At 42.5% G+C, this 20,648-nt stretch overlaps 1 protein-coding gene across 5 annotated transcripts in view; it reads left to right on the forward strand.

Moving 5' to 3' along the window:
• The window catches only part of CFAP46 (cilia and flagella associated protein 46), a 155,642-nt gene that overhangs the window by 42,645 nt on the left and 92,349 nt on the right, over nt 1-20,648 (forward strand). For all 5 annotated transcript variants that reach the window (XM_034776106.1, XM_034776107.1, XM_034776108.1 and 2 more), the window contains 4 exons: nt 699-918; nt 1,208-1,357; nt 2,116-2,220; nt 8,292-8,473. In XM_034776106.1, the coding sequence (XP_034631997.1) occupies nt 699-918; nt 1,208-1,357; nt 2,116-2,220; nt 8,292-8,473 (657 nt within the window). The remainder of the gene's footprint in view (nt 1-698; nt 919-1,207; nt 1,358-2,115; nt 2,221-8,291; nt 8,474-20,648) is intronic.

Genomic DNA, 20,648 nt, shown 5'->3' on the forward strand with positions numbered 1-20,648 from the left:
ACACAGAAAAACATTTTTTCATGTTGTCAGATTAGTGAGTATTCCAAGGAAGCAGTAATCATCTCTTCATTTTGGAGTCACTTTTGCCAGGACCCTTATGTAGTTATGTAAAATGCACATTAATGGGGAAAGAAAAGTTAATAATGAGGGCACCATAGCTACTGTGAGATACCTCAGTCAGATGTTGATCTATGCTTTACCAGAAGGGATATCTGCTATAGCTGTTGCTAATCTGCAACTCAACAATTGATTGTTGTGGAAATTAATGCAATGTTACAAATAAAGAAGTATGATTTCATGTAAGAGGAGTCGACACAAGAATGTTTTAGTGCAAATACTCTTATTAATACAAGTGAGAGTGTAGAGGAATAATAAAAATCTTGAACTGATACATAGGCAAAACATTTCATAAATAGAATTTTTTCCAGGAGGCAATGGCAGATCTTAATGTAGAACACCTTGGAAAGAACATTATGAAAAAACATGAAGGCTAAATTTATCTAAGCTTAACTTCAGTATATTTTAACTTTTTCTCCAATGTGAAAGTGTTTCTTTAGGGTTATTTTGCAAATGTTTCATAAGTTTGCTTTCCAAGGGAAACCTAGAATTTAGAGAAGTGTTAATCGTCTTTCTGTGCAATCTTTATTTTGCTCTAGGGAGATGTTTCTTACATGTAGTCTTTTTGTTTTGTCTTTCAGAAATACTGTTGTTTTGGTGATGTTATGTAATGCTTTGGCTCGAGGCCTAATTCTTTGTTGGATTCCAAAATCAGTTTTGAAAACTGATGAGAAGAAAAAGATAGATGCAGCAACAGACAAAAGTAAAAGGCCCTCAATAAGGGGGGTTGAAAAAACGAACATTGTCCAACCTTTGTCTGTGGATCCAAATGGACTCCCTGATATTAAAGCGGCCTTAGAGGTACAAAGTTCTCATTGCTCTGTTTCCTATCAAACCACTATATTTGGAGGGGGAAAAACCTCTCCCCACCATACACACACATGAGCTGTGCTCAGTGAAGAACGTGAGCATGTGCCTAAGTTGGAGAATTGGAGCCTTTAGCTTTTGACTCAGTTGCCTCATAGAGATGTTAGACAGATAGATTGATATGTGGTATTCTCAGCATACCCTCTGAGGAATGCATTGTATTCATAACAGGTGCTGGGCTATGGATTCATGTTCTAAGTTTTATTTTATTCTTGGATTTTAGGTTTGTGAATTTGCCCTGAATTTGACAAATGGAAACATACCTAATGAACTGGTACCTATTGCTGTACGACAACAGATCATTGCTACCTGGGTGAAAGCGAAACAGTTACTTCAGCAACAAATTTGGCATAAACTTGGAACTGATGATGAGGTATAGATTCTGTGAAATCATATGTGAAAAATGAATACATATAACATGTACACTTTTTGAATGCAATATGGAAAATAAGATTTAGTTGTTCCCATTAACACATTACAAAGGACAACTAGTTTTTTGCATGGGGTGTAGAAATGACATTCTTGAGTTTATTTAATTTCTACCTTCTGTTTTTAGCTACAAGAAATAATTAGTGGTAACTCTGTCATATGACGACATCATAACTACACCATCATTTAAAGATATACATTTATAGAGTTATAAAATGCTAAGAGACCTCAAGCATATTTCAATAAATATATAATATCATATGTTCATTATATAATTAATATTAATTTGAATTTATGTTCTTGCTGATGTATTTCAATGGGAATGCCTGTTTTAAATAAAAACAAAAATAAAATATATCTAATAAAACCATGATCTCAGAATTTTGTAGCATATGTATTCATTGTATAGTTGCTAATCTCTTTCATATTGAAACTATTGGAGTTTTGATTTGACAGGAGTTATGAATGAAATGAAATAAATAAAAACTATCAAAATTTACATTTTAGGGACACAATAAAAAAACAGAAGGTTAACAGTTTTTCTTGTAGCTAAATGACCCTTTAATGCCAATGAGAGTTCTACATATATATTCCCAAACATAGTTAAAATATATCCTTTGTCTACTTATTGATTTTACATTATTTTATAATGTTTATATATGCATAAAGTTTGGAATAAATGCGACATTTCTTGCTTCTCAGAATGGCGAGGGACAAAATCCAATCACAAAAGTTCTTGTTGCTTTGGAAATGTACTCATGTAATGGCTTGGGTCTCATGGACTTTACTGTTCCCAGTTTGTCTCAGGTATTTAGCTTTATTTTACTAGGTTTTTACTTGTGATAATATGTAGGTCTACATACTGTAGATGTTGCTGGTATCTTTCTGTAATCTCTGTTTTGCATAGTTGGATACAAAATTATTTCTGCTGGAAAACTATACTGTTTTTTATTTTCTTTTAAACTTTTTAAAATTAATGTAATGATCATAACAGTTAGTAAATTGACATCCCTGGAGATTAAATCTCTACATTTAACCACAAAATGGGTCCAATAAGAATAGTGGGAGTGCAAGATTTCCCCTGCTATTCTACCAGCTGGGAGCTGCCAGATTCTGGTAAAGATGCATTCAACATCAGACCACACTTCCACCACTCATCTCTGTGGCAAAGATTACAATTTAACAGATGCTCTGTGCTGAAAATACTGTACAAAAACCCTAGCCAACACATACCTCAAGTATTCTCTAGTCACTTCTTGAGAGTGGGCACAAATAGAACCTGTGGCCATTTAAGGGAACATGAAGAGGTTTTCATTATTTGTGTCTCAGGAAGGCAGTAATACATCACTATCCACAATTTCTTTAGTATGTGACTATTTGTTTTGGGGCAGATTTTGCCACCATTATTCATATTGATTAGTGCCATTCTCTAAATGTAACCCTACTGAGTTACTAAGCATGAGTCAGGGTGACAGAATCTGGCCTATATCCCAACTGTCAAAGTTGCCTTTGAGTTCTGTCAGTCTGTTTTGTAGTCATATCTGTATAACATCCACAGTGCAGGGTATCAGCTATATCCCCCAGTTTCAGGGCATCTACACCTATATTCCCCCTCCATGATCCACGAAGGGCACTGACTTCAGGCTCTCAGTAATTACCTCTTTTGGGTGGAAACCCACATCTCTCTCCCTCCTGACCAGGGACTTAAAGACTGCACAGTTCCCTGCTGTACACTTGTATATCCCCATCAAGCCAGACTGCCCAAAAGGCCTATGTCTTCACTTTGCTTTCCCTTGGAGGGTTATGACTAGTGTATTGCCTGCAGCTTTAAGCTCCTTATAAGCAAGCACATTTATCCTTGAGGTAGAAGCATTACAGAGAAAACATTAAAACAATAAAAAAAACTACATGCATGCTAAAAAGCTTACCAGAGGTCACCCTCAATTCCAACCTCATGCTCGGCTTTCAAAAGCCACAAGTGGGTTTTCTTGTGGTTACGAGTACATATCCATCTTAGAACCAGAACCCAGACTGGGCAGATCAGCCATTCTTTTATATACAGCTTGGGCCGTTAATTGTAGTCTTGTGTAACAGGTAATTGGCAGACAAACCGTCTTCTCAGGGCTTAGCTTCAAAAGTCTTGGTTTTTGCATAATGAGAGTTGGGGAATTTGCATTATCCTTGCCTTAGGTATTGCCCAGGAAATCCAATTAACACTTATTGTCCCAAAGTCCATACATGTCTAGCACATTTTCAGTGTAGTCATTTGAATTCCCAAATATCACATCTGCCCCCAGAGAGGTTACACATGATCACAGCCCACAATAATATATAAACTTAGTACAATAAGGATACCATGAGAAATTAAGAACATAAGAATGGTCATACTGTGTCAGTCCAATGGTCCATTTAGCCCAGTATCCTGTCTTCTGACAGTGGCCATTGCCAGATGTTTCAGAGGTAATGAACAGAACAGGACAATGTTGAGTGATCCATCAACTGTTTTCTAATACCAGCTTTTGGCAGTTATAAGTTTAGGGACACCTGGAACACGAGGTTGTGTCCCTGGCCATCTTGGCTAATAGCTGTTTATGGAGATATTCTCCATGAACTTACCTAATTTTTTTAACCTTTTTTTTTTTTTTTTTTTTGGCTTTCACAAGATTCCTTGGCAGTGAGTTCCAGAAGTCGACTGTTGTATGAAGAAGTACTTCCTTTTGTTTGTTTTAAACCAGCTGCCTATTAATTTCATTGGTGACCCATAGTGCTTGTGCTATGGAAAGGGATAAATAACACTTTTCTATACACTTTCTCCACACCATTCATGATTTTATAGACCTCAATCATATCCCCTCTTAGTTGTCTCTTTTCTAAGCTGAACAGTCCCAGTCTTTTTTTTTCCTCTCTCCTTGTATGGAAGGTGTACATATCCCTAATCATTCCTGTTACCGTTCTCTGTACCTCTTCCAATTCTAATATATCTATTTTGAGATGAGGCAACCAGAATTGTATGCAGTATTCATAGGGAGGGTGTACCATGGATTTATAGAGTGTCTTTCTGATATTTTCTGTCTTATCTATCTCTTTCCTAATGGTTCCTATTAGCCTTTTTGACTGGTGCTGCACATTGAGCGGATGTATTCAGGGAACTATCCATGATGACTCCACAATCTCTTTGAATGGTAACAGATAATTTAGACCCTATAGTTTTGTATGTGTAGTTTGGATTACATTTTTCAATGTGCATTGCTTTGCACTTATCAGCACTGAATTACATTTGTCATTTTGTCTCACAGTCACCCAGCTGGGTGAGATTCCTTTGTGAATCTTTGCTGTCATCTTAGGACTTAACTATCTTAAGGAATTTTGCATCATTTGCAAATTTTGCCACCTCACTATTCAGCCCTTTTTCCAGATCATTTTATGAACATGTTGAACAAGACAAGTTCCAGTACAAAACTTTGGGAGACCCTTATGTTTACCACTCTCCATTGTGAAAACTGACCATTTATTCCTACTCTTTGTTCCCTGTCTTTTAACCAGTTACTGATCCATCAGAGGACCTTCCGTCTTATCCCATGACTGTTTAGTTTGCTTAAGAGCCTTTGGTGAGGGACCTTGTCAAAGGCTTTCTGAAAGTCCACATACAGTATATCAACTGGATCACCCCTGTCCACACGTTGTTGACTCCCTCAGAGAATTCTAATAGATTGGTGAGGCATGATTTCCCCTTACAAAAGCCATGTTGAATCTATCTCAACATATCATGTTTATGTGTGTCTGATAATTTTGTTCTTTACTATAGTTTCATCCAGTTTGCCTGGTACTGAAGTTAGGCTTACTGGCCTGTAATTGTGTGGCTTTTTTAAAAAAATTGACATTACATTAGGTACCCTCCTGTCATTTGGTACAGTGGCTGATTTAAGTGATAGGTTATGTACCCCAGGTAGTAGTTCTGTTAGTAGAGTTCAAAACTCTTTGGTGAATATCATCTTGTCCTGGTAACGTATTGCTCTTTAAATTATCATACAAAAACAAGGAGTCTGGTGGCACCTTAAAGACTAACAGATTTATAAATCTGTTAGTCTTTAAGGTGCCACCAGACTCCTTGTTGTTTTTGTAGATACAGACTAACACGGCTACCCCCTGATATTTAAATTATCATGTTTTTCCAAAACCTCCTCTACATCTCAGTCTGGAACAGTTCCTCAGATTTGTCACCTAAAAAGAATGACGTGGTTGTGGGATCTCCTCCATATCCTCTGCAGTGAAGACTGATGCAAAGAATTACTTTATCTTCTCTGCAATGGCCTGGTCTTCCTTGAGTGCTCTTTTAGCACCTCGATCATCCAGTGGCCCACTGACTGTTGTACTTAAAACAATCTTTGCTATTAGTTTTTGTGTCCATAGCCAGTTGCTCTTCAAATATTTTTCTGCACCTGCCTTATTATACTTTTACACTTGACTTGCCAGAGTTTATACTTATTTTTATTTTCCTTATTTGACTTCAGATTTTTAAAGGAAGCTTTTTTGCCTCTAACCACCTGTTTTACTCTGTTTTTAGCCATAGTGGCATTTTTTGGTCTTCACTGTTTTGTTTTTAGTTTGGGGTATTGTAGCGGTATGGCGACTCACCCCTGCGGCGCCTCCTGCTGGTCTTCTGGGAATTAGCTCTTTTCCAGCTGTTGGAGCACCCTCTGCAGGCCAGTGTCCTGCCGCAGCTTGGCCCCCGTGTCCCTCCCAGGACTCGGTGCCCCTTGCAACCCCAGGGTGCTTGCCCCTGGCAGTAACCCCTCACTCTTAGGGTCTCCCCTCCCCGGGGAACTCCCACCCCCTATCCCCACCTCGCCTCAGTCGTAGGCTACTGCCAGTCACCAACTAGCCCCCGCTCCCTGGGGCAGACTGCAGTATAAGCCACTCATCACAGGCAAGGGGGTTTTAGACTTGTTGCCTTTCTCTGCAACCCAGTACCTCCAGGGGCCTTGTACAAGGCCCTGCAGCCTGGGGAGTTGCTGGCCCAGAGCTCCCCAGCTCCTCTGGCCTTTCCCCAGCCCTGCTTCACTCCAGTACCCTTTAGCACTCAGGCAGCTAGGTCCATCTCCCTCCTCAGCTAGAGGGAGACTCTTGCTCCTGGTCCACTGCCCTCTTATAAGGGCCAGCTGGGCCCTTATTAAGCCAGCTATAGCTGTGGCTGCTTTCCCAATCAGCCCAGCTTTCAGAGCTGCAGCCCTCTCCAGGGCTGCTTTTACCACTGCAGCCTTCCCCAGGGCTGCTTGTCCCCTTCCAGGGCCGGAGCAGAGTGATCACCTCGCTACAGGTATACATTTAGTTTGAGTCTTTATTAAGGCGGTTTTAGAATAGTGTTTATGCAGTTTGCAGGCATTTAACTGTTCTGACTGTTCCTTTAAATTTACTATTAACTAGCATCCTTGTTTTTGAAGTTAAATGCTTTTGTGGTGGGTTTCTTAGGCATTTTTTCCCGTATAAGGATGTTAAATTTAATCACATTATGGTTGTTATTACTGAGCAGTTGCCGTATGTGTCACACAGGGGTTTTTAATATTTTACATCCTACTGTAAAGAGATTTTTTGAAAGCAGTGGCACATATTTTCCCACCTATTTGTAATCTTTTTTCGGGACTTGAAATTTACCACTTATGAATCTGATGAAATTGTTATTTAAACCTTTAGCAGATAGCTTGTTGTATCAACTGTCCCTAAAGATTGGATTCTTAGTAGCCATAAGTCTCTGCAGAGTTCATGAGATCTAGGTCTTGATGGCTGAGCTCCCATACACAGTTTCATAAACTAAAACAACCCTGCAACCCCCCAAAATCCTGACTAAATTTCCCCTGTACCAATCCACCAACCAACTCAGTCATTTTCACTAAGCTTTACTCAAATACCAGGGAATTCAGGTTATATGGTCTATATGTTAAGAAGACCCTTAGCTACTATCTAGACATAACTAAGTCTATATATAAGTATCCTTGCTGTTTGCAGAAATGTTACATATCAGTAACTATAGTTCTTTGAGTAAATTGTCCCACAGATCCTCAAGGCCAGCTAAAGGTTCAAATGATAATTTGTTATTTATTATTAGTTTCAGAAACAGAATATAATGTTGAATGCACCATTTTAAAAATCTGATTCCTCTTATTTGGCTCTAATAGAGGTTCCAATAGGTGAAAGAATTAAAAATAAAGTTGAAAACCTCAGTCCTTCTGTTTGGCATTCAGCACCAAGCCCCAAATTTTTTAGAAGATTCTGACTCAATGGATGGAGTGCAGGCATATGCCAAGAGTGGGAATCTATGCCAACAGTGTTCTTCAAGAACTATAGTCATCATAAATAACCTTTCTTTCCCAATTCTAATTCTGTAGGTCACATTCCACATTTTTCTTTGCCTGTAATTAGTAACTTTTTGTTTGTGTAGTGAACACAGTGTGTTTGATATTATACAAGATGCAAAAATAGATGGGCTGTGTTCCAAAGATTTTGCAATGTAAAAGACCAACAAAGAGAAGATAGGATAACTTTAAATTACTATATATACATTTTTTAAAAATTTGTATTTGTGTGAATCAGGCAGATTTGAATGAAAAAAGATGGTGGCTCTGCAAACTGCTATTTGAATCAGGGCTTGTCTTGTACGCTGATCATGAGAAAGTCATATCATGTACAGGGCAGTACCAAGAGAAGGACAGAAATAGAATTATGTAATCATACCTTTATATATGTTGTTTTCTTTGAGTCTTTACAAAGTTGTTGGGTGACATATAAAATATTTAATATATACTTGCATACTGTGTATGAAAATTGATTGACAATCAAAATTATAGCATAAGAGAACATATTTCTTTTGCTATTATTTGCAGTTAGTGAAAATGACTTTAGAATGCAACTGGTCAGATCCATTAGTGGAATTGCAGACATTGACACGACTTACACATTTTGCATATGCATCACATGACCATGAAATAGTGATGACTTGTTCCCAAAGAACCTTGCAACTAGATGATGCAGTTTTGTATGATACAGATGCGAAGAAACATGAAATGTAAGTATACAGAATTTTCAATTATAACATAAAATAACTTTAAAGCATTCAGTAATATAGGTACATTTTTGTGATAATATAATCAAAATTGTTAAAGGTAAGGATCTGTTTTAAGAAGTAAAAAACTGTATTTAAGAGTAAAAGCTGAAGCTTCCCTCTTACTCACTTTATTGCGATTAGCAGTTCCAGCACTGTTTGAGCGTTGAGGGCTAGATTATAAATTTACAATGCAGCTTGAGAAAGGGGCAATACAGGAAGCAGATTGTGAGTCCTTGACTCAGTTCAGGAAAATGTGTAAACACATCCCATTGAAGTGAATCATATGCTTAAAGTTAAGCATGTGCTTAAGTGCTTCCTTAAATTGGGGCCTCTAACATTCACAATCTTGTTTCTGCTTTCACTTCATTCCAGGGGGAAGGTAATCTGTGCTAACCGTTCTGGTGATGCAGGATTGTGTCCCTGACTGCACTGGGTTTAATGCATGGACTGAATTGATGCAGTTTGGAGGTGGTGCCAAGACTGCCCACATCTCTGCTCATCAATTCCCTGATCACTTCTGTGGGAGGAGGAGGAGGAGTAGCCCAGTGGCAGCTACTCTTTCCCCACATGGGGGATGGAGATGGAGGTAGCCCATATACGATGGGCTTTTTATGTTCCCTTATTCTCCTCTGCAGTCATACAGCAGGCCCCATGATTGAGACCTGGATTATTGAAAATGTCATTTATGTTGTAGTACCTAGGTGCAATGAAAATGTTAAGAAAAGAGTTGCAGTCTCAAAACTGGCTTTATATCTGGGATTAAGGCAACTTCCACACTAGGGACCATTATGATCATCTAGTCTGATCTCCTGCACAACGCAGGCCACAGAATCTCACCCACCCACTCCTGTAACAAACCCCTAACCTATGCCTGAGTTATTGAAGTCCTCAAATCATGGTTTAAAGACCTCAAGGTGCAGAGAATCTTCCAGCAAGTGACCCATGCCCCACGCTGCAGAGGAAGGCGAAGAACCTCCAGGGCCTCTGCCAATTTGCCCTGTAGGAAAAATCCTTCCCGACCCCAAATATGGTGATCAGTTAAATCCTGAGAATGTGGGCAAGACTCACCAGCCAGACACCCAGGAAAGAATTCTCTGTAGTAACTCAGATCCCACCCCATCTAACATCCCATCACAGACCATTGAGCATATTTACCTGCTAATAATCAAAGATCAATTAATTGCCAAAATTAGGTTATCCCAGCATACCATCCCCTCCATAAACTTATCAAGCTTAGTCTTGAAGCAAGATATGTCTTTTGCCCCCACTGCTTCCCTTGGAAGGCTGTTCCAGAACTTCACTCCTCTAATGGTTAGAAACCTTCGTCTAATTTCAAGTCTAAACTTCCTAATGTCCAGTTTATATCCATTTGTTCTTGTGTCCACATTGGTACTAAGCTTAAATAATTCCTCTCCCTCCCTGATATTTATCCCTCTGATATATTTATAAAGAGCAATCATATCTCCCCTCAGCCTTCTTTTGGTTAGGCTAAACAAGCCAAGCTCTTTGAGTCTCCTTTCATAAGACAGGTTTTCCATTCCTCGGATCATCCTAGTAGCCCTTCTCTGTACCTGTTCCAGTTTGAATTCATCCTTCTTAAACGTGGGAGACCAGAACTGCACACAATATTCCAGATGAGGTCTCACCAGTGCCTTGTATAACGGTACTAACACCTCCTTATCTTTACTGGAAATACCTCGCCTGATGCATCCCAAGACCTCATTAGCTTTTTTAACAGCCATATCACATTGGCGGCTCATAGTCATCCTGTGATTAACCAATACTCTGAGATCCTTCTCCTCCTCTGTTACTTCCAACTGATGTGTCCCCAATTTATAACCAGATTTCTTGTTATTAATCCCTAAATGCATGACGTTGCACTTTTCACTATTAAATTTCATCCTATTACTATTACTCCAGTTTACAAGGTCATCCAGATCTTCCTGTATGATATCCCGGTCCTTCTCTGTATTAGCAATACCTCCCAGCTTTGTGTCATCCGCAAACTTTATTAGCACATTCCCACGGTTTGTGCCTAGGTCAGTAATAAAAAGATTAAATAAGATTGGTCCCAAAACCAATCCCTGAGGAACTCCACTAGTAACCTCCTTCCAGCCTGACAGTTCACCTTTCAGTATGACCCGTTGTAGTCTCCCCTTTAACCAGTTCCTTATCCACCTTTCAGTTTTCCTATTGATCCCCATCTTTTCCAATTTAGCTAATAATTGCCCATGTGGAACCATATCAAATGCCTTACTGAAATCGAGGTAAATTAGATCCACTGCGTTTCCTTTGTCTAAAAAATCTGTTACCTTCTCAAAGGAGGAGATCAGGTTGGTTTGGCACAATTTACCTTTTGTAAAACCATGTTGTATTTTGTCCCAATTACCATTGACCTCAATGTCCTTAACTACTTTCTCCTTCAAAATTTTTTCAAAGACCTTGCATACTATAGATATCAAACTAACAGGCCTATCGTTACTCGTATCACTTTTTTTTCCTTTCTTAAAAATAGGAACTATGTTAGCAATTCTCCAGTCATACGGTACAACCCCTGAGTTTACTGATTCATTAAAAATTCTTGCTAATGGGCTTGCAATTTCATGTGCCAGTTCCTTTAATATTCTTGGATGAAGATTATCTGGGTCCTCCGATTTAGTCCCATTAAGCTGTTCGAGTTTGGCTTCTACCTCGGATGTGGTAATATCTACCTCCGTATCCTTATTCCTATTTGTCATGCTACCATTATCCCTAAGCTCCTCATTAGCCTCATTAAAGACTGAGGCAAAGTATTTGTTTAGATATTGGGCCATGCCTAGATTATCCTTAACCTCCACTCCATCCTCAGTGTTTAGCGGTCCCACTTCTTTCTTTGTTTTCTTCTTATTTATATGGCTATAGAACCTTTTACTATTGGTTTTAATTCCCTTTGCAAGGTCCAACTCTACATGGCTTTTGGCCTTTCTCACTTTATCCCTACATGTTATGACGTCAATAAGGTAGCTTTCCTTGCTAATCCCTCCCATCTTCCACTTCTTGTAGGCTTTCTGCTTTTCCTTAAACATTCTCTGAGATGCTTGCTCATCCAGCTTGGTCTACAACTCCTGCCTATGAATTTTTCCCCCTTTCTTGGGATGCAGGCTTCTGATGGTTTCTGCAACTTTGACTTGAAGTAATTCCAGGCCTCTTCTACCTTTAGATCCACAAGTTCTTCAGTCCAATCCACTTCCCTAACTAACTTCCTTAATTCTTTAAAGTTAGCCCTTTTGAAATCAAAAACCCCACTCCCAGATCTATTTTTGTTTATCCTTCCATCTAGTTTGAACTGAATTAGCTCATGATCGCTCGAACCAAGGTTGTCCCCTACAACCATTTCTTCTATGAGGTCCTCCCTACTCACCAAAACCAAATCTAAAATGGCATCCCCTCTTGTTGGTTCTTCAACTACTTGGTGATATATATATGCAGCCCAAAAAGGAAATGTAGTTTGACCAAACCTGGATGACATTAGCCCAGTTAATAATATTCTTTTTATACTGTCAGGGAAAAACGTAATTCTGGATGGAAAATTTTGAGCATAACTAAATGCTGACCTTTACTGGAAAAACATGTGCTCTTTATCATCTGCAACCATTCACTAGGAAATTGGCTTTCTACCTTTTTTTTCAAATCTTTCAGCAAAATGAGATATTCAAATATATAGAGCTTTTGAATATCCTACAGAACAGCTCTCTGAATAAAACAATGAATGGATAAAATATTTTCATCTTTGACACACAACTTTAGTCCAGGATTTGTCATAATTTCTCCAGTATCAATACACAAAATGAAAAATGAGTATTATTTGCATGGTAAAGAGCAACATTAGGATAAAATAGGGCTTAAATTTGCTTTAATTTTCATTTTTTCAGTGTAAAAGTGAACTGTGGAACACTGGTAACCTCTAGTGGTCATAATCATTATTGCATAATAGTTTTTGCTCTAAAGCAGGGGTTGGCAACCTTTCAGAAGTGGTGTGCCGAGTCTTCATTTATTCCCTCTAATTTATGGTTTTGTGTGCCAGTAATACATTTTAAAATTTTTAGAAGGTCTCTTTCTATAAGTCTATAATATATAACTAAACTATTGTTGTATGTAAAGTAAATAAGGTTTTTAAAATGTTTAGGAAACTTCATTTAAAATTAAATTAAAATGCAGAGCACCCCGGACTGGTGACCAGGACCCGGGAAGTGTGAGTGCCACTGAAAATCAGCTTGTGTGCCGCCTTTGGCACCCATGCCATAGGTTGCCTACCCCTGCTCTAAAGAGTAGGTGGTAGGCCAGGTAGACCCGGTAATGCAGTAAAAGTAAGTTCACTTTGAAATTTTTTCTTTTTATTCTCTTCTTTGCATACAGTTCAGTTTTTTAAAGTTTGCATAATATAGATACAACAGAATTTATTTTCCCTGCAAAAATCCTTTTTCTCTTAAAAGCTTTGAGATCCAAATGTCTCAGAATGGAACATTTTTACCTGATTTATTTCTTTCCGTAAACTGACCTCCTTCATTCCACCCCACCCTGAGTAAATTCACAGGGAGAAGATCAGAAGTGGAATCATCTGGAGCCTTGTACATAGTTCTATTGTTTAAAGTTGCTGCCTAAGTCTAAAGTTATCACTAACAAATTTCAGTGTTTTATAGAATCATAGAATCGTAGGACGGGAAGAGGCCTCAGATAGTCCAGTTCCATGCATTCATGGCAGGACTAAGTATTACCTAGACCATCCCTGACAGGTGTTTGTCTAACCTGCTCTTAAAAAATCTCCAATGATTCAGATTCCGCAACCTCCCTAGGCAATTTATTCCAGTTCTTAACTATCCTGACAGGAAGTTTTTCCTAATGTCCAACCTAAATCGTCCTTGCTGCAATTTAAGCCCATTGCTTCTTGTCCTATCCTCAGAGGTTAAGGACCATAATTTTTCTCCCTCCTCCTTGTAACAACCTTTTATGTACTTGAAAGCTGTTATCTGGTCCCCCCCTCATTCTTCTCTTCTCCAGACTGAACAAACCCAATTTTTTCAGTATTCCCTCATAGATCATGTCTTCTAGCCCCTTAATTACTTTTGTTGCTCTTTTCTGGACTTTCTCCAATTTGTCTACATCTTTCTTGAAATGTGGTACCCAGAACTGGACACAATACTCCAGTTGAGGCCTAATCAGAGCAGAGTAGAGCGGAAGAATTACATCTTGTGTCTTGCTTACACCATTCCTGCTAATACATCCCAGAATGATGTTTGCTTTTTTTGCAACAGTGTTATACTGTTGACTCATATTTAGCTTGTGATCCATTATGACCCCTATATCCCTTTCTGCAGTACTTCTTCCTAGGCAGTCATTTCCCATTTTGTATTATGCAGCCTTGGAAATACTTTGCTGTGGGAGGTCTAAAGATTGTGTCCTAATCTTGGAGCCCCTGTAAAAGTCTGAATAGGGTTCTACGTGTGTGTGTGTGTGTGTGTGTATATATATATATATATATATATATATACATACATGCATGCATGCATACAATATATATATATTGTGACAAAGTTCCTCCTCTGCCTTGGTGGGTCCTGCGCTTATTGGCGGATTTGCTTGCTTCAGAGATTCACGGCAGCCCTCAGTTTGGCCACTTTTGCTAGCGGCTCAAACCTGCTGTTCACTCAGCTAACCTCATCACTGGCCAGCATGGGGAAAGGAAGGAGAACAATCCCCACAGTCTCTGCTGACCCACCTAGTGGGTCGGGGGGATAGGCCAGAGACCTTCCCCTCTGGTGGGACCCACAGTCCAGGTCACCTCCTCTTGTCTCAAATAGTTGAGGCGGATGGGGGGAACCCAGGTGCTCCCTGGGTGCTCCCTCTACTCCAGGTTCCAGGCCAGGGCCCTGTGAATTGCAACTTTCTACAGTATCTCTTGTAACGGCTGTGTGACAGCTACAACTCCCTGGGCTACTTCCCCATGGCCTCCTCCCAACTCCTTCTTTATCCTCACCACAGGACCTTCCTCTTGATGTCTGGTAATGCTTGTACTTCACAGTCCTCCAGCAGTACGCCTACTCACTCTCAGCTTTTTGTGCCTCTTGCTCCCAGCTCCTCACACACACGCCTCACTGGCCTGGTCTACACTATGAGTTTAGGTCGACTTTAGCAGCGTTAAATCGAATTAAGCCTGGACACGTCCACACGACGAAGCCCTTTTTTTCGACTTAAAGGGCCCCTTAAACCGGTTTCTTTACTCCACCTCCGACGAGGGGATTAGCGCTAAAATCGGCCTTTGCGGGTGGGATTTGGGGTAGTGTGGACGGAATTCGACGTTATTGGCCTCTGGGAGCTATCCCACAGTGCTTCATTGTGACTGCTCTGGACAGCACTCTCAACTCAGATGCACTGACCAGGTAGACAGGAAAAGCCCCGCGAACTTTTGAATTTCATTTCCTGTTTGCCCAGTGTGGAGAGCACAGGTGACCACGCAGAGCTCATCAGCACAGGTAACCATGATGGAGTCCCAGGATCGCAAAAGAGCTCCATCATGGACCAAACGGGAGATACGGAATCTGCTCGCCATATGGGGAGATGAATCAGTGCTAGCTGAACTCTGTAGCAGTAAACGAAATATTAGAAAAGGTCTCAAAGGCCATGAAGGACAGAGGCCATAAGAGGGACGCACAGCAATGCTGCGTGAAAATTAAGGAGCTAAGGCAAGCCTACCACAAAGCCAGAGAGGCAAACGGAAGGTCCGGGGCAGAGCTGCAAACATGCCGCTTCTACGCGGAGCTGCATGCGATGCTAGGGGGTGCAGCCACCACTACCCCATCCGTGTGCTTTGACTCCATCAATGGAGAAACACGCAATAGGGAAGCGAGTTCGGGGTATGATGATAATGAAGATAATGAAGACAGCTCACAGCAAGGAAGCGGAGAAATCTGTTTCCCCAACAGCCAGGATATGTTTATCACCCTGGACCTGGAACCAGTAACCCCCAAACTCACCCAAGGTGTGCTTCCAGACCCTGAGGGCACACAAGGGACCTCTGGTGAGTGTACCTTTGTAAATATTACACATGGTTTAAAAGCAAGCGTGTTTAATGATTAATGATTAATTTGCCCAGGCAATCGCAGCCAGTACAGCTACTGGAAAAGTCTGTTAACGTGTGTGGGGATGGAGCAGAAATCCTCCAGGGACATCTCCAGAAAGCTCTCCTTCATGTACTCCCAAAGCCTTTGCAAAAGGTTTCTGGGGAGGGCTGCCTTATCCCGTCCACCATGGTAAGACACTTTACGACGCCAGGCCGGTAGCACGTAGTCTGGAATCATTGCATAACAAAGCATGGCAGCATATGGTCCCGGTGTTTGCTGGCATGCAGACAACATCCATTCCTTATCTCTCTTTGTTATCCTCAGGAGAGTGATATCATTCACGGTCACCTGGTTGAAATGGGGTGATTTTATTAAGGGGACATTCAGAGATGCCCGTTCCTGCTCTGCTGGACAGAAATGTTCCCCGTTGTTAGTCACACGGTAGGAGGGAGGGGTGAAGTGATCATCCCAGAGAATTGGGGCGGTGGGTAGTTGGGTTTGTGCTGCATGTTAATCCGTAAACCGCAGCCCCTCCTTTTACATTGCAAACCCATTTTAAATGGCCAACCCAACGGGTGCTTGGTATGGGAAATGAGGTCGCTACTGTTTGAAACCATTCCCGCGTGTTAAGAAGGTTAAAAAAGCCAAAAGACTGTGGCTTACCATGGCTGCCTGCAAGCCGAAATCTGTTGCCTAGCACTGCGTGAGTGATCTCTCACACCAAACCGGCAGCCCTCAATATAAGAGGAAAAACGCAACCTTGTAACGAAAGCACATGTGCTGTGTAATGTGAACAGCAAAATTTAACGTGAAAGAGTGTACCCATTGTTCTCTAAAATGTGTCTTTTTTTAACCACTTCTCCCTTCTCCTCCGCCAGCTGCAAATGTTTCTCCTTCACAGAGGCTAGTGAAGATTAGAAGGAGAAAATGGCGGACTCGGGATGATATGTTCTTGGAGCTCCAGATGTCCTCTCACGCTGACAGAGCACAGCAGAATGCGTGGACGCAGTCAATGTCAGAGTGCAAAAAATCACAATATGAACGAGAGGAGAGGTGGCGGGCTGAATCGCAGGCTGAAGAGAGCAAGTGGTGGGCTGAAGAGGATAAGTGGCATCAGCTTGCTGACAGAAGGCAAGAGTCGATGCTCTGGTTGCTGGAGCATCAAACTGATATGCTCCAGTGTATGGTTGAGCTGCAGGAAAGGCATCAGGAGCAGAGACCACCGCTACAGCCCCTGTGTAACCAACAGCCCTCCTCCCCAAGTCCCATTGCCTCCTCACACAGACGCCCAAGAACACGGTGGGGGGGGCTCCGGCCACCCAGTCACTCCACTCCAGATGATTGCCCGAGCATCGGAAGGCTGGCCTTCAATAAGTTTTAAAGTTTTAAACTGCAGTGTGTCCTTTTCCTTCCCTCATCCCCCACCCATCCCGGGCTACCTTGGCAATTATCCTCCTAGTTGTGTGATGAATTAATAAAGAATGCATGAATGTGAAGTAACAATGACTTTATTGCCTCTGCAAGCGGTGCTCAAAGGGGGGAGGAGAGGGTGGGGTGGTTAGTTTACAGGGAAGTAGAGTGAACTGGGGGTGGAGGGTTCATCAAGGAGAAACAAACAGAAGTTTCACACCGTAGCCTGGCCAGTCACAAAACTTGTTTTCAAAGCTTCTCTGATGTGCACCGCGCCCTGCTGTACTCTTCTAACGGCTCTGGTGTCTGACTGCGCGTAATCAGCGGCCAGGCGATTTGCCTCAACCTCCCACCCCGCCATAAATGTCTCCCCCTTACTCTCACAGATATTGTGGAGCGCACAGCAAGCAGCAATAACAATGGGGATATTGGATTCGCTGAGGTCTATCCGAGTCAGTAAGCTGCGCCAGCGTCCAAATGCACATTCCACCACCATTCGGCACTTGCTCAGCCTATAGTTGAACAGGTCCTAACTACTATCCAGGCTGCCTGGGTACAACTTCATGAGCATTAAGGGGTAGGCTGGGTCCCCAAGGATAACAATAGGCATTTAAACATCCCCAACGGTTATTTTCTGGTCCGGGAAGAAAGTCCCTTCCTCCAGCTTTCGAAACAGACCAGAGTGCCTGAAGACGCGAGCATCATGTACCTTTCCCGGCCATCCCACGTTGATGTTGGTGAAACGTCCCTTGTGATCCACCAGGGCTTCTAGCAGCATTGAAAAGTACCCCTTGTGGTTTATGTACTCGGTGGCTTGGTGCTCCGGGTGACAAGATGGGGATATGGGTTCCGTCTGTCGCCCCACCACAGTTTGGGAATCGCATTGCAGCAAAGCCATCCTCTATGACTTGCACGTTTCCCAGAGTCACTACCCTTGATATCAGCAGGTCTTTGATTGCCCTGGCAACTTGGATCACAGCAGCACCCACAGTAGATTTGTCCACTCCAAATTGATTCCTGACTGACCAGTAGCTGTCTGGCGTTGCAAGCTTCCACAGGGCTATTGCCACTCGCTTCTCAACTGTGAGGGGTGCTCTCATCCTGGTATTCTGGCACTTCAGGGCAGGGGAAAGCAAGTCACAAAGTTCCATGGAAGTGCCCTTACGCATGCGAAAGTTTCGCAGCCACTGGGAATCGTCCCACACCTGCAACACGATGCGGTCCCACCAGTCTGTGTTTGTTTCCCGGGCCCAGAATCAGCGTTCCACGGCATGAACCTGCCCCAGTAACACCATGATTTGCACATTGCTGGGGCCCGTACTTTGTGAGAGGTCTATGTCCATGTCAATTTCCTCATCACTCTCATCGCCGCGCTGCAATCGCCTCCTTGCCTGGTCCTGGTTTTGCTTTGGCATGTTCTGGCTCTGCATATACTCCAGGACAATGCGTGTGGTGTTCATAGTGCTCATAATTGCCGCGGTGATCTGAGCGGGCTCCCTGATCCCACTGCTATGGCGTCTGGGCTGAAAAAAGGCGTGAAACTAGTGTCTGACGGAGGGCGGGAGGGTGGGGGTGAGTGACGACATGGCGTACAGGTACAGGGAATTAAAATCAACAAAGGTGGCTGTGCATCAGGGAGAAACATAAACAACTGTCACACAGAATGGCCCCCCTAAAGATTGAACTCAAAACCCTGGGTTTAGCAGGCCGTTGATTTCACAGAGGGAGGGGGAAGCAAATAAATACAGAACAAATCTGGTCCATCTATTTTTACATCTTAAGCTGGCAGCAGACGGTGCAGCATGACTGATAGCCATCCACATCTTCTGGGTGCTTGGCAGAAAATGCTGTATTACGACGGCTAGCCATCATCGTCAAGACGGTTCAATAGGACTGCCTGGTCTCCTGGAGACAAAATGAAGAATCAGATGCCCAGAGTGGAAAGTTTGGTTCAGTATTTCTTAGAGGAATCTGCTGAAGAAGTTTCCCAGATGCCTCTGATTGAACTCACAGAGGAATATGACGATGACTGATATCAATCGTAATACACCATCCACTGCCAAAAGTTAAGGAGCTGCTGCTGTGTAGCAATGCAGTACCGCGTCTGTTGGCACCCAGATGACATATGGTGACGGTGAGCTGAGCTGAGCGGGCTCCATGCTTGCCGTGGTATGTTGTCTGCACAGGTAACCCAGGTAAAAAGGCGCGAATCGATTGTCTGCTGGGGCCTGACGACATGTACCCAGAACCCCCCGCGACACTGTTTTTGCATCATCAGGCATTGGGATCTCAACCTAGAATTCCAATGGGCGGTGGAGACTGCGGGAACTGTGGGATAGCTACCCACAGTGCAACGCTCCGGAAGTCAATGCTAGCCTCAGTACTGTGGACGCGGTCTGCCGACTTAATGCACTTAGAGCATTTTATGTGGGGACACACAATCGACTGTATAAAACTGATATCTATAAAACCGGCTTCTATAAATTCGACCTAATTTCGTAGTGTAGACATACCCACTGACTGAAGTGAGGTCCTTTTTAAACCAGGTGCCCTGATTCGCCTGCCTTAATTGATTCTAGCAGCTTCTTAATTGGCTCCAGGTGTCCTAATTAGCCTGTCTGCCTTAATTGGTTCCAGCAAGTTCCTGATTGTTCTGGAACTGCCCCTATTACCTTACCCAGGGAAAAGGGACCTGCTTAACCTGGAGCTAATATATCTGCCTTCTATCACTCTCCTGTAGCCATCTGGTCCAACCCTGTCACTATATTTATATAATATAAAAAGAGAGAGAGAGAGAGAGAGAGAGAAAGCTGCATTAGTGTTAGGACATGTCTACACATATAGTGCTGCAGCAGTACAGTATATCGATGCAGTTGCGCTACTGCAGCATGTCTGGTGAAGACGCTCTAAGCCGACAGCTCTCCTGTCAGCATAATAAAATCACCTATGTGAATGGCAGAAGCTATATTGGTGGGAGAAACTCTCCCACCGACATATCTTTGTGCACACAAGCATTCATGTTTGTGTAACATATAGGGCCCTATCAAATTCGTGGCCAAGAAAAATGCGTCACAGACTGTGAAATCTGGTCTTTTGTGTGCTTTTACCCTATACTAGACAGATTTCATGGAGGAGACCAGCGTTTCTCAAATTGGGGGTCCTGACCCAAAAGGGAGTTGCAGGGGGGGGTTACGAGGTTATTTTAGGGAGGACGTGGTATTGCCACCCTTACTTCTGAGCTGCCTTCAGAGCTGGATGGCCGGACAGAGATGGTTGTTGGTCGACTGCCCAGCTCTGAAGGCAGCACCCTGCCAGCAGCAGCACAGAAGTAAGGGTGGCATGGTATGGTATTGCCACCCTTACTTCTGTGCTGCTGCCTTCAGAGCTGGGTAGCCAGAGAGTGGCATTTGCTGACTGAGGGCCCAGCTCTGCAGGCAGCATTGCTGAGGTAAGGGTGTCAATACCATGCTCTGCCATCCTTGCTTCTGCAGTGCTGCTGGCAGTGGCTCTGCTTTCAGAGCTGGGCTCCCAGCTAGCAGCCACCACTCTCCAGCTGCCCAGCTCTGAAGGCAGCGCCGCCGCCTGCAGCAGCTCAGAAGTAAGGGTAGCAGTACCATAACCCCCCCCAC

Source organism: Trachemys scripta, chromosome 7, assembly GCF_013100865.1.
Source record: "Trachemys scripta elegans isolate TJP31775 chromosome 7, CAS_Tse_1.0, whole genome shotgun sequence".
NCBI classification, from domain to species: domain Eukaryota; kingdom Metazoa; phylum Chordata; order Testudines; family Emydidae; genus Trachemys; species Trachemys scripta.